The 14,752-nt window shown below is 37.0% G+C and overlaps 1 protein-coding gene across 1 annotated transcript in view; it reads right to left on the bottom strand.

The window, feature by feature from the left end:
* The window catches only part of HPGD (15-hydroxyprostaglandin dehydrogenase), a 31,009-nt gene extending 16,581 nt beyond the window's left edge, over window positions 1-14,428 (bottom strand). The window contains exons 1-4 of the mRNA XM_050789885.1: window positions 13,888-14,428; window positions 13,476-13,599; window positions 9,908-10,014; window positions 853-949 (exon numbers count right to left, since the gene is read on the bottom strand). Coding sequence (XP_050645842.1) covers window positions 853-949; window positions 9,908-10,014; window positions 13,476-13,599; window positions 13,888-13,980 — 421 coding nt within the window. The 5' untranslated portion in view covers window positions 13,981-14,428. The remainder of the gene's footprint in view (window positions 1-852; window positions 950-9,907; window positions 10,015-13,475; window positions 13,600-13,887) is intronic.
* Window positions 14,429-14,752: the final 324 nt, after the last annotated feature.

The following is a 14,752-nucleotide window of genomic DNA, read 5'->3' as shown; positions in this document are numbered from 1 at the left end:
GAAATCCATTCTTCTCTTAGGCACACAGCTAGACTGCATTTCCCAGACTAAGACTGCATTTAGTTAGGTGAAACATGAGCTCAAGTTCTATATTGAAATGTGAGCAGAAGGTCTGCCGTTATTGGGCTGGGGTTTTTAAAAGAGTAGCCATGCCCGCTCCGTGTTCTTTTTCTCTTTCTGCTCGACAAAAAGGAATCCAGCAGTTCTAGGGTAGGAGCTCCCTGCTGAAGACGGCAGAACTTCTGCCAGTCAGGTGTTCAAATGTCTGCATACAGAAGGGGTACCCGCAACAAGGATCGTGCCTTGGACTGATGTACGGGTAAGGAATATGCTTATACTATATGTAAGTTTGGCTTTATTTATTAGTTTAACATATCTTAACATTATATATACACACACACATATAGTTGGCTTTATTTATTAGTTTAACATATCTTAACTATGATATATGCCATATTTTAAAGTTACGCGCTCTTACTAAAATCACATGGGAGCAGAGACATCGTAGCTTCACTTTCATGCTTTTTACTTTGCCAAAGGTGCTTTCACATGCATTATTGCTTAGGAGTCTCACAACAACCTACGAAAAACAGTAGCTCTAAAAAAAATCATAATTTTGTTTTCAAATATTACTGCAGTAAGATAACTAGAAAAGCCACAAGTTAACTTAAGAGACATAAACCTATTTTTCAAACTTTTGATATTTTGCAATAGAAAATTCCACGGAACTACAAAAAAATCAGATTTTTAATTTCAAACTTGAGTTGATAATAAATATGCTGTGAAGATTTGTTTCAGTGGTCCAAATTACCAATAAGAAAATGTTACGCTTAATGTAATAATTGCCCTTACCTGCCAAAGATGACATATTGATAATGATGCCGCCTTCACCTCCATTTTGCTTACTCATGTAATCCAAACCAAGATAGGTTCCACTGATAACAGAAACCTAATCCAGGGGCATAAGTGAGAAAAGGAACATAGTCATTATCCTTCACCATATTTTCACACACCAAAGTTTTTATAGCTATTCCAGATACCTAGGGAGATTTCTGCAAATATTATCAATGAAAGGTTTTAAAAGAGCTTTGTTTTTAAAGTTAGTCATTAAACCTGGATTCTTTTTGTTTGCCTAATCATTGTGGAGCTTGTCATATATCTCCAAAACTTCACTTAGTTGCCTAATATGAGATTTTACGCTACAGGTTGTATTCCAAAAATGTCTGTTACTTTCACTCAATTCTCAACATCTTCAATAATTCCATATATTCTTTTTGTTTTCTAAATGTTGGACATAAAATTTATTTACCCTTCTTCTCTGCATATGGTTCTCATGTCTCAGTATTCCACACTTATCTACTCTGTTTAATTCTCTTGGATCTTGGAATATAGAATAGTGCTTACCCTTGATTTCCTAGAGATTTAATTTTCTCTCTTTTTCTTTCTAATAAAAATTCTATTTTGCTCCTGTATCTACCTCCTCTCCACACAATACAGAGGAAGGTGGTCTGCCCAAATGTAATGTAGACACTGATTAATTAATTTAATTCAGTCATGGAAATCCCATTCTCCTTGACAGTGGCTGGTTTCAGAACCAGCAAATAACCCAGTTTTGGTCAGTGAGACCTGGAAGGCAATCAGCTACAGATGGGAACAGGATGGATGCTACTGAGAAATTTTTTGTTGCTCTTAAAAAAAACAGAAGAAACAGTTACATTGCCTGCTCTATATGAATGTCATAACTTAAACGGACAACCCATATTTCCTAGTATCCTAAAGATGAAACCGACATAAGAATGGTCAGTGGGAGGGCTGACAGGAATCTGGACCCTGATGATATCATTGACCTGTAAGATCAAGCATTCCTGAACTCCGTGTTGTGTGAAATCACATAAATGTTTTATCCAGTTTAAGTGGTGATTTTTAGTTAGCAGGACATCTGGTCTTTAGTAGTGTCTGTCACTAAATTTTGTTAATCACTGCTTACAGCTATCCTTTTGGTAGTTTACTGTTTTGCCACTTATATCCAAGTGTAGGCACTTTTCCTGTTTTATTTTAATCACTACCAAAAAAAAAAAAAAAAAAAGGAAAAAAAAAAAAAAACCTGTGAGATCAAATTGATATTTCAGACCTTAGTTTTCCTTTTGGATTTAAGAAGTCCTATCCCTTCCAGCTCAGACTTTTAAAAAAGGAAAATTCTATTTTGACATCTTAATTCCTATTTTTTTCATGCTTTATAATACTGCAAAGAAAACGATACAATAGGTAACAAGTCTGAAACTGAGGTTACACAGGTGTTTACCTTCTTTTTTCTTACAAATTTCCTTTGAAGTGTTTTTTTACAAGGATTCAGATATACTTCTCCTACCTAATAGTAGCTCTAGAACAAGAAAGGAAATTGGAGATTCTATTCACTTAAGTCATGTGCCAGTTTGATATTAAGTAGGCTTAGGGAGAATGAATAAAATCTCCACATGATTTTCTTTAGAAAGGAAAACCAAAACATTAATTGTTTATATAAGAAGAAAAAGATGTAGATGGCTGAAGTTACTGAAGCCAGTTAGATTCTGTTAGTTTCTGCAGAAGTTTCCAGCATGTCTGAACAGAACTTCTGTTCATGCGTATTGGCACTATGCTTTTATTTTCAGGTATTACAGCTTTGATGACACCCCACTGTTGTGTTTTCAACATGAACAAGATGAAGCCAGACAGAAAATTTGGGAATATTTAAGATTTATTTTTAAAAAGCAATATTTATCTTTAGATCTTTGGTGGAGGAAGGCAAGGGATTATTTTTCTCATCCATTATCAGGTTAAGAACTGGGCAATTATTCAAATGAAAGAGTTCAAAGGATGAATCTACAAGACAGGGTCTAATGCTTTGGCTATGTAGAAATGATATTTTTCACTTTTCCTCCTTTATTATAACAATGTATTCCTTATTCTAGACTGTATATGCATGCGTGTGTGTGTGTGTGTGTCTGTATATTATATATGCTTCACCATGTTGGCCAGGCTGGTCTCGAACTCCTGGCCCACCTCGGCCTCCTGAAGTGCTGGGATTACAGGCATGAGCCACTGTGCCTGGCCAGAAAATGTAGATTTTGATGCTCTGGAAGGGAAGTGTAATTTATTGAATGAATTCTATGCAGTGGCACTGTGCTAGATGTTCACATAAACTGTGGTTTATTTAAGTGTAATAGTCCTTAGAGATAGGGAGTTTACATTCCTCCATGGGAAGTTCAATATGAGAGAAATTAAATTAAAGTTTATAAGTTATAGATTCAGGACTGGATTCTAATTTTGACTAATCCCAAAGAAATATATTTCCCAGTGCAAATCTTTAGTCAATAAGTGCATTTCAGAAAAAAAAAAATGACTATCAATATTCATCTATTTTGTTTAAATCTTATTTGAACATATTGACCCACTTTTGCCTAGTGTTCCATTATTGGAATACTAAGCATGTGAGAGTTCTTTATATCCTACTGCTCAAGTTCATCGCCAAGGTCTAATTTTTAACTCATGCAAAAATTCAAAATATTGCAACTTCTGGCATAAACGGGTTAAGGAATTCAATGTATATTAGTTAAATGCCAAAATTAGACTATAAGTTCCACATCAGTGGGGATGAACATATTTAAGTTTATTGAAACTTCAGAAAGTTACAAGACTACATGACAGAATTACCATTCCAATATTCAAAGTTAAGTTTCCCTCTGCCCAATTGCCAGCATGACTGTTTATAGTTTTGCAAAGACTCATTCTTTCCTGAACATTTCCTTTTTTTTTTAAATTTTATTTTGTTTTACGATATGGAGTCTCGCACTGTTGCCCAGGCTGGAGTGCAGTGTCGCCATCTCGGCTCACTGCAAGCTCTGCCTCCAGGGTTCACGCCATTCTCCTGCCTCAGCCTCTCGAGTAGCTGGGACTACAGGTGCCCGCCACTACGCCCGGCTAATTTTTAGTATTTTTAGTAGAGACTGGGTTTCACCATGTTAGCCAGGATGGTCTTGATCTCCTGACCTCGTGATCCACCCACCTAAGCCTCCGAAAGTGCTGGGATTACAGGCGTGAGCCACCGCGCCCGGCCTCCTGAACATTTCTTCTGTGTTCTGAACAGCTATAAATAATGCTGCTGTTATTGGCTTCAGACTAAGGAGGAAGTATAAAATAGCCTAATGCAAACAAAAGACTGGGAAAAGGTTTAGTGGGAAGAAGGATGAGATCAGCAAAGTGAAAAATAAGGAGTAAATTTGATAAGGAGTAAAAGTGGAAGGACAGATGATACTGTTTGGAAGAACTAATCTATTTGGAAAGCAATGTACTGAAACATAAAAGTGAATACTCTCATGTATGCAAAATATCACATACAGGTAATGGCAGTTGACCCAGTAACTATTAACTAACATCTATAAGGACACAAAACAATAGTTTTCTGCCTTGAAAGAACCTGTGGTTTACTAGCATGAATAGCATGAATTATGTATATATTAAAATAATTCTAATAAAATTAAAAAACTAGTAAGCCCTATGAGAATGGTGTAAATATGTTGTACAGTATTTCAGAAGAGGGAGAGATATATGGTAAGGTCCTTTAAGAGGTTACTCACGGACAGGGGCAGTAATACAGAAAAACATGCCAAAGAACAAACATGGAATTGTAGAAGACCCAAGGAGGCAAATTAAATCCAGAGCAGAGTTTCAAAAGAGGGTTATATAAACTACACACAAATATTTGCATTATGATAACAGAGATAATCAAGTTGGAAGTAGAATGATTGGTCCAATTCTACTCTTGCAATGGGTTTAGGTAGGAGAGGAAGTAACATATTTTTAAGTAATACATTGGTAACAAAGTTTACATGATGTTTTCTCTATGTAAAGTTATGTCATCAGTTCCTGATGTTAAGCTAAAAAGTGGCCTACGTCAGCAGAGTCCGAAGAAAAATAAAGGCTGGATAAATTTCAATGGAGAAGGAACTAGGACTGTTAGTTTTAACTAAAGGATCATAATAAAATTCCCCTGGTCTTCCAGAACTTCCAATTTGCCCATGATATTGGCACTTTCCAGCTCAGAGCAGGTATTCACACAGGCTACGTTAAAGCAAACATGCCCTCTCAGCTGGATGAAGACATCAGTGGAATTCTGTAACTTTGTAATAATTGCCTCAATATTTCCATGTTTCTTTATGTTAACTGTAATCATTGCACACTGTTTCTGACAGCTGCTTTCTCAGAGAAAAGACACAGCAAGGGTCCATGAGGAAGTCACCGAATATAGGAACTATATACTCTATTAATTTTATCCGTAAAAATATCTGTAGATATTACTGATGAAGCTATTACAAATATCAGTAGTAATGTTAAAGAGATAAACGTGTTGTGCAGGTTGTGCTTTTTCCCTGGGATAGCCTGGTTCAAAGAAAATCTCATCATTTAATGTAGTTTTGGAAAGTGGCATGAGTCTATATTCTTAAAAATCCCTGCAGTTCCCAATTAGCTATATTTTCAAAATGCTTGTTTTATCAGGCTACTAAAAGATGTAATGAAATACAATTCTTAATAAGTCAGGGGTAACCTCCGAAGAGTAAATATAAAATGCATAGTTTTTTTTTTTTTTTTTAACCAGCCTAAGAAAATTAAAGCTATATAATGCATTTAGGTAACAAACAGTAAAAGAATAAAAACAAAAGAAAACAGTAAACATTAAAGTATAAATCAGAAGTTTAACTTTAAAAAAACAAATTTAAAAATCAATAAATTGTAACAATTAGCAACTTATCCTCTGAATATTATATATTTATAATATATAGAGTCTAAACTTATAGAATTACTAAAAGAGGTAGGCAAACTGACATTTGCCATTTGAGATAAGAATGCCTCTGTTGAGAAATGAACAGATCAAGGACGTAAAAGGAAGCCAAGATACAGATGACACCCAAACCAAATAAGAACATTGTAAGAAAAGAAAATTAAGAATAATACAATTTCTAAGTACAGAAGCACAAATACTAAATTAGGAATTTAAAAAATTCAATGGTATATTAAACATTCATATACCATAATAATGTAAGATTTAGCCAAGAGATGTAAGTATGATTCACAGTCAGAATATCTCATTTCAATACATTTCTACCCTAAAGCAGAAGAAGGTCACAGAACTGTCTCAACTCAGGAAAATCAGCTATTAGTTCTCTCCAAACACATGTATGTATATTTGCAATTAGAATCCCAAAAAGATTTTGAGGGAAACTTGACAGTTTCAAGTTATTTTCACATATAATGAACCAGGTACACTGGAGAAAAAGTTTTAAAAGAACTGCAAAGAAGGTACTCATACTGTAAAAGAGAATCTTCTTTCTTAATTAAAAGATTTCAGGTAAAATTCAACATCCTTTCATGTTAAAAAATTCTCGACAACATAGGCATCGAAGTAACATAAAGCGAACATCATACTGAGTGGGAAAAAGCTGGAAGCATTCCCCTTGAGAGCTGAAACAAGACAAGGATGCCAAGTCTCACCACTCACATTCAACATAGTACTGGAAATCCAAGCCAGAGCAACCTGCCAAGAGAAAGAAATAAGGGCATCTAAACAGGAAGAGAGGAAGTCAAGCTATCTTTGTTTGCAAACAATATGATTCTATACATAGAAAACAGCATACTCTCTGCCCAAAGGTTCTTAGAACTGAAAAACAATTTAAGTTACATTTCAGGATACAAAACCAATGTACAAAAATCAGTAATGTTTCCGAACACCAATAATATCCAAGCTAAGAGGCAAATCAAGAATGCAATCCCATTTACAACAACCACAAAAAGAGTAAAATACCTACGAATACAGCTGACCAATGAGGTGAAAGATCTCTACAATGAGAATTGTAAAACACTACTGAAAGGAATCAGAGTCATTATTAAATGAAAAAACATTCCATGTTCATGGATAGGAAGAATCGATATTGTTAAAATGGCCATACTGCCCAAAGCAATTTACAGATTCAACGCTATTCCCACCAAACTACCATCATCATTTCCACAGAATTAAAAAAAAAAAAAAAAAACTATTTTCAAATTCATATGGAATCCAAAGAGTCACAATAGTCAAAGCAATTCTAAGTAAAATGAACAAAGCTAGAGGCGTCACACTACTCGACTTCAAACTATACAAGCCTACAGTAACCAAAACAACATGGTACTGGTGCAAAAACAGATATATAGACCAATGGAACAGAATGGAGAAGCCAGAAATAAAGCTGTACACCTACAATCATCTGATCTTTCACAAAATCAACAAAAACGAGCATGGGGAAAGAATGCACTATTGAATAAATGGTGCTGGAATAACCAAGTATCCATATGCAGAAGACTGAAACTGGACCCCTTCCTTACACCATTTTAAAAATCAACTGAAGATGAATTAAAGACTTATATATAAAACCTAAAACTATACAAATCCTAGAAGAAAACACAAAACACCCCATTCTGAACACATGCCATGGCAAAGATCTCATGATGAAGTCTCCAAAAGCAATTGCAATAAAACCAAAAATAGAGAGATAGGACCTAATTAAACTAAAGAGCTTCTGCACAGCAAAAGAAACTATCAAAGCAGTAAACAGATAACCTACAGAACTGGAGAAAATATTTGCAAACTATGAATGTGACAAAGTTCTAATATACAGAATATATAAGGAACTTTAAGAAATCAAGCAAAACCAAAACAACCCCATTAAAAAAAGGGCAAAGGACATAAACAGACTTTTGTGACTGCTTCTCAGAAGAGGACAGACACATGGCCAACAAACGTAAAAAATGTGCTCAGTATCACTAATCATCAGAGAAATGCAAATCAGAACCACAATGAAATACAATTTCACAGCAGTCAGAACGGCTATCATTAAAAAGTAAAAAAAAAGTAAATAATGGATGCTGGCTTGGCGAGGTTGCAGAGAAAAGAGAACACTTGTATGCTGTTGGTAGGAAAGTAAAAGACACCATGGAAAGCATTTTGGAGCTCTTCTCGAAGAACTTAAAACAGAACTACCATTCGACCCAGCAACCCCATTATTGGGTATACACCCAAAGGAACATAAATCATTCTACCAAAAAAGACACAGCACTCATATGGTCATCACAACACTGTTCACAATAGCAAAGACAGAATCAACCTAGATGCGCATCAATGGTGGACTGGATAAAGAAAATGGGTACATATGCAACATGAAACACTACGCACCCATAAAAAAGGAAGTCATGTTGGTTGTAACAACATGGATGCGGCTGGAGGTCATTACCCTAAGCAAATTAATGCAAGAACAGAAAATCAAATACCTCATGTTCTCACTTACAAATAGGAACAAAACATTAAGTACATATGGATACAAAGGTGGGAACAACAGTCACCAAGGTCTACTTGAGGATGTAGGGTGGGAGAAGGGTGAAAGTGGGAAAACTATCTGTGGGTTGCTATGACCACTATGTAGGTGATGAAATTATCTGTACACCGAACGCCAGTGACACACAATTTACTTGGGTAACAAATCTGCACATGTATACCCTGAACCTAAAATAAAAGTTGAAAAAGGATAACCAACAAAAATAATTTAAAAATTTAAAAAATTAAAAGAAAAATGTATTTTAGGTATCTGTCAAGTTTCGGGAGCAATTCTGTACTCTTCTCAAGGTAGGACTTACAGATTTAGCTCTTTTGTGGTGTAGTGTCATCCTCATTGCCTCTATCAAGTTATTATAGCAGTTAGGTAATTACTCATGGGCATTTCAATTTAAGTAAAAAATGTATTGACTAAGCACTATCTTCAAGATATTGCGTTGATTACTGAAGGAGAAACAAAGAAAAACACAACCCAGTTCTTGTTTTTATGGAGTTTATAATTTACTAGGAGGATATCATGAAGTAGGAGGCCACTCCCTGTACCTTTATACACATACAGTGGCCAAATTGTACTCTACAATTACCTGCTTGTTAGATTGGTGAGAATGACCTCAGCAAGGGCAGGGTGACCCCAGGCACAGCCTATTTGACATTTTGTTTTAGTCAACGTTTGATTTTTACTAAACTCCAATATCTTATGTCAAGGGCATTTATGGAATGAGATAACCCACAAACTCATGACTCAATGGATAAAAGAGAAAATTGTATTTCTTAATTCAACCATTTTTAAGAGCTAAATAATTATTAAACATTGTGTAAATCATACACACACACACCCCCCCCATGAACTTTCAGGATAAAAAGTCCTACTAATTACAAAGTTCAATTGTCACTTTAATTTTGTTTTCTGTTACATTCTGGCATTTAATTAAGATTACTTTTAAATAAATAAGTCAGTGGTTGACCAGCTTTTTCTGTAAAGTGCCAGATTGTACATATTTTAGTCATTGAATGCCACAGGATGTGTTACAAATATTAAACTTTGCCCCTATATCATGAAAATAGCCAATGACAATACTTAAATGAATGACTGTGGCTGTGTTGCAATAAAACTTTATAGACACTGAAAGTTGAATTTCATATAATCATATGATTCTTCTCTTGAATTTCTCAACCATTTAGAAATGTAGAAAGGTATTTTTAGCTTGCAGGTCATACCAAAAGAGCTGGCAGGCTATTTTGATCTGTGGGTCATAGTCCGCCAACCCCTGAGTTAAGCAATCAATTATATTTTATTCGTGCTTCTTTCTAATATTTTAAGACAGACTTACTTTCATCATTAAATGTCTTCCTTTTTATCAAAGAAAATGCTTTTATCTAGCTTTCTGTAACTTCCCTTTTTCTATATTGTAGGTCATTGTTTTGTTTCCATGACTCCAAGAACCTTTTTTTCTTTATAAACATCATGTTATTAAATAATTATAGACAAGAAACATAGCTAAGATAACTCACCAAATTGATTTGCAGAGTTTTTTCCCAGTTTTTCTCATTATTCACTCCAGCATTATTGACCAAAATGTCCAATCTTCCAAAGTGGTCTACAACTTTTCTAAAAGTGTCTAATTATAAAACAAGACATTATTGATACATTCTTATTTTCCATGTATACATTTAAATCATGTCCTATGCCATGAGAGGGATTTCAGTTTAGTTACCCTCATACTGAAAATTATTAAACTCATGGGCTGACTGTAATTAATTCCTTGCTTCTCAGCGTGTGGTTTGTGGACTAGAAGCATCAATCTGGCAGCTTGGTAAGAATGCAGAAATTTGCAGACACCACAGACCAACTGAATAAGAATCTTAACTTTAACATATTCATATATGATTTGTATGCACATTGAAGTTCTATAAGCAGTAACTTAATGGGGTAAATTTTAGAGAGCTGAGCTAAAATCCTAAGCTAAGAACTCGTTGAAGTCAGTTAGGGCAAGCAACATCTCTTAGTCCCTGAGAAGTTACTGAAGCTCTGCAGCTTAGACTATGGTAAACATCATTTTCTATAAGCCACACTAAATTCATAAAGTGTTATGTTAATACAAGTATTCTTGTATATTCAGATCTATTATGCATGTTTGGGGGAGTTTTTATATCTTAGCTAAAGTCTACTTTTCATTCAGTTGATTTTATTTGATTACTGAAACTTCGATGTTTACTATTTCCTTCTTTTCTTCTTTCTCACTACTATTACTACTTCAGATTACTAGTTTGTATAAAACTATGTTCAAACAGGATAAAGTTGGCACGGATTCTGAGGCCTGAGTGTCTTTCATTACACTGTCCAATCACATGTCTATTGTTTCTCAAAGCAGCCTTTGACATAGTTCTAATTGATTTAAACTGTTTCCCTGAGCCTTTGATCATTCATTCTACTTATATTATTTTACACTATGGATAAAAATTGTGGTTATTTTTCTATATGACAGAAATATATTCTCAGGTCTCCAGGCCAACATATGAAGTCCTTAAAAACAGTAGGTCAGCATAAGCTTAATTTTGATTGAAATAAATTCATATAATCATTACCAACCACCAGACATATTGGGGAAGACATGGATTAATCAGTTCCCATACGGATAAATTACTATGCTAGTTGTTTACTAAAAACATTTTCAAGATTTCCTAATATGCACCTTTTACACTCACTGCTCGGGAATGGAAGAACAACAAAATACAATACAAAGTGTTTACTTTTTCATGGAATTTTTTTTTTTTTTTTTTTTTTTTTTTTTTGAGTCAGAGTCTTGCTCTGTCTCCCAGGCTGGAGTGCAGTGGTGTGATCTCGGCTCACTGCAAGCTCCGCCTCCTGGGTTCCCGCCATTCTCCTGTCTCAGCCTCCCAAATAGCTGGGACTAGGGGCTCCCGCCACCATGCCCGGCTAATTTTTAGTATTTTTAGTAGAGACGGGGTTTCCCCATGTTAGCCAGGATGGTCTCGATCTCCTGACCTCGTTATCCGCCCCGCCTCTGCCTCTGAAAGTCCTGGGATTACAAGCGTGAGCCACTGCACTTGGCCTTTTTCATAGAATTTTGAAACGGTTTCTTAAGATCTCAAATTGGGTCCGGAAAAGGTCCCCCAGTATTTTTTTTTTTTCTTCCATTCTGAATATGTTCTAACTCTTCATAACTCCACAGAAACAACTTTCACGTTTTGGAAAATGAAGGTGTTAAATATGTATATCTAATTGCCGCTTTAATTTTCTTTCCTCTTTCTGTTCTCCACCGTATTCCTTATACTCTGCTCTTCCCAATGTATAGTATACCATCTCGTTTTCTGACATCCCATTGAATTTCAGGCTCAAGCAACCTACGGTCTAGCTCTTGCTGACATTTATATGCTGTGGTACTCTTTGCAATTTATTTAAACTCTCTTGGCTGCAATTTGTTCATTTGTAAAATAAGTTATGTCTAGATTATCTCCAAGAACCTTTTCACCTCGTATTTTTATAATTTCCATACTGTCTAAATAGTTCTAAAAGTTGTAGGCAACATTAAATCCTGAAATTGGAAAAATCAATGTCATGTTTTCTTTAGATGCAAACAAATGCTGATGTCCAGACAACATGTGGATTTCTCATGACCAACATGCCTTCCTGGGTCACTCATTATGTGTCTGAGTTTTTTCCCTCCTCCACCATCACTTATCCTTAAGGAATGTGTTTATAGCCAATATACTAATTTTAAATACTGGGAAAAAAACAATTAGTACAATTAGTAGTTAAATGTCATTTATGAAACTATATAAATTGAGACAGAAATGGCTTTCAGATTGTGTATACTGTTCCTTATTCCATCAGCATTAATATTAAGATCTGACCTGGCTCTATCCTTGATCCAAAATATCATGTACTATCAACATAATTGTCCTCTGACACAATATGTTCCTCTTGTACTGTGTTTCCAAATCTGTTCTGCTCATGCTTGTCATCTGTGTTATAGGTCTTTACTAGCATTTTCAGATTGCAGTTATGTAATTTCCTTTAAAATTTCTCTTAACTGTGGGTACACCACTTCCTTCTAACACATCAGTTCATTTTCCTTCTCTTACAGAATATTTTAAAATTTTAAAATAAATTTACACTTGATGTCCCTTTAAGAACTGGAGCACTGGAATAAGATTTGCAAAAGTTTTCGGACCCCTTGATTAAAAAGTGCCTAACAATTTACTCAGTCTCTTTGAATAAAACTTTGTGAAATACAAATATTTTACTTTTCCAGTTTTTCTCCAGAATTTTTTTTTCCTGTAAGTTTATTGGGGCACTCTCAAGTTCTCCAGTAGATGTACAAAAAAAAAAAAAAAAAAAAAAAAAAAAAAAAACAGCTTTATAATCAAAGCTGTTTATTGTGTATGCCAATATTGTCCCTGATACTTCACAAGTAGATTGGTCTATTTTAAGTGAGTAGCCGGAAACAGGAAAGCATTGAGGAAAGGCTGATAGAGACGTTTCTACTACAATTCTAACATTGTATAGTTTATTATGATTACTATTATTATTATTTTAAAGTACTGTCTCATTGGGGAAAAAGCCGGAGAAAACATATGGTCAAAAGCATCTAGCACTTCTGTGATGATGGTCCTTGAACTTGTATTCCGATATGTTTAAAACAACCATACTGCCACATTTGACTGTCATTGGCCAGCTTTCTGGGTGAAGTTGTTTGTCAAGAGTGCCTTAGCCTACTTTAATCTTCCAAGTTTTGTCTGCAATTTCAGTCATTTAATAATTACTGCAGCAGCACTGTCTTTGAATACTTAGAGGACTTTTGATTACATTAAGTGCTGCCAAATGACTACACTAAAAGGATTTCTCCAGCAGTCTTGCCTTTCTTTCGGTTTTACAGCAATTAGGCTGTCAGAAGGAAACCTATCAGTCCAAACTGTCTTTTGGAGTTTCAAGGTAGCTGCTCTGGAGGAGGCAGCGGAGGCTGCACCCAGGGCCCCCTGGCACCGCTGCCTTCAGGTTGTTGCTTGCTCAGAGCACGTTCCGTTCCCAGTTGACAGATTGATTCCCCTGTCTTACCTCTCAGTTGTTGCTGGTCAGCCACATCGCACTGGATGAACAAAGTCTTCTGAGGTTCAAACTTCTCATCCAGGGCAGCTTTACACTGTACACCTGCTTCAAGATTCCAATCCACCAGCGCTACCTATAGACAAGAGGAGAGGAATCGCGGGCCTGCGCAGCTCACGAAACAGACGGACAAACAATAAACACACAAGAGGCTCCCCTTCTGGACCTGAAATGTGGCAATTAGGTTCGGGTTCCCTCCCAGCCACTTTTGAGGTGTGCTCACAGCCTCAGCTTCAGCAAATTTTGGAAGTGGAGTGGGCACGCGGGGCGCGGCCTCCCTGTCTCCCCCAGTGCACCTCGGGCGGCGGGGCGAGTCTCGGAGTGTGTGAGCAGAGAAATTTCCGCGGCTGGGCGCCGGGCTTACCTTGGCGCCCTTAAGCAGCAGCGCCTCTGCAAAGGCTCTGCCTATGCCCTGAGCCGCGCCGGTCACCAGCGCCACTTTGCCGTTCACGTGCATGATGCAGCCACTGCTGGGGCGGGCGGTGGGCGAGCTCCGCGTCTCCGCGCGGCCGCAGCTTTTATGTCCCCCCTGCGCGCGCGCGCGTGCAGCCCGGCGGGGCGCTCCCCTGCCAGTGGGCGGGGAGGAAACTGTCAAGCCAGCCCCCGCCGGGGAACCCACGACTGTGTCACCTGCCCCCTGAGCGCTCCGGAGAGCCAAGCTTCGCGATCTTTGCCTTCGGGACTCGCAGCCCTGCTCAAAGCCTCCCCTCAGCCTCTGGCTCCGTGATTGGCAGACAGCTGACAGAAGAAAAGTTAAAAGGTTATTTCTGAAGAAGAGTTTCCTTCAGTGTCCTAAAGACCAACTGGATAGAAGGAGAGCGGAGCAGAGGCTTGCAAGCCTGGATTCCTCCTCCTGCACTCCTTCCCGGCCCCGACTCGGGAACCAAACAAGCAAACAATAAAGCAGACTTGTTGCTCTTTTGTCTCAAAGTTTTGTGTGAGTTCCCATGTCATAATCACTGGGGTTGAGGGTGACGGGGAGCAGAAGTAACTAATACCATTGTTTTCTTCTTAGTTACATTTTGGACAAATTTTTACACATACTGGAGATGAGAAGTGAACTCTGCTCTGTCCTGAAAACCTGGAATCATAACATTTCAAGGCTAGGACTAGAGTCTCCTTGGCGCTGTGTTTCTGATCAGTGTCAATTGTGTGTCATATTGAGATATCCCCACAAGAACTGCCATCATCAACAGGCCCTCCAGACCCGCTGGTAGCCTAGCAAATTG

Source organism: Macaca thibetana, chromosome 5 (genome assembly GCF_024542745.1).
Source record: "Macaca thibetana thibetana isolate TM-01 chromosome 5, ASM2454274v1, whole genome shotgun sequence".
Classification (NCBI taxonomy): domain Eukaryota; kingdom Metazoa; phylum Chordata; class Mammalia; order Primates; family Cercopithecidae; genus Macaca; species Macaca thibetana.
Note: the sequence above shows the minus strand (reverse complement) of the source record. Positions and strands in the feature narration are given on the sequence as shown.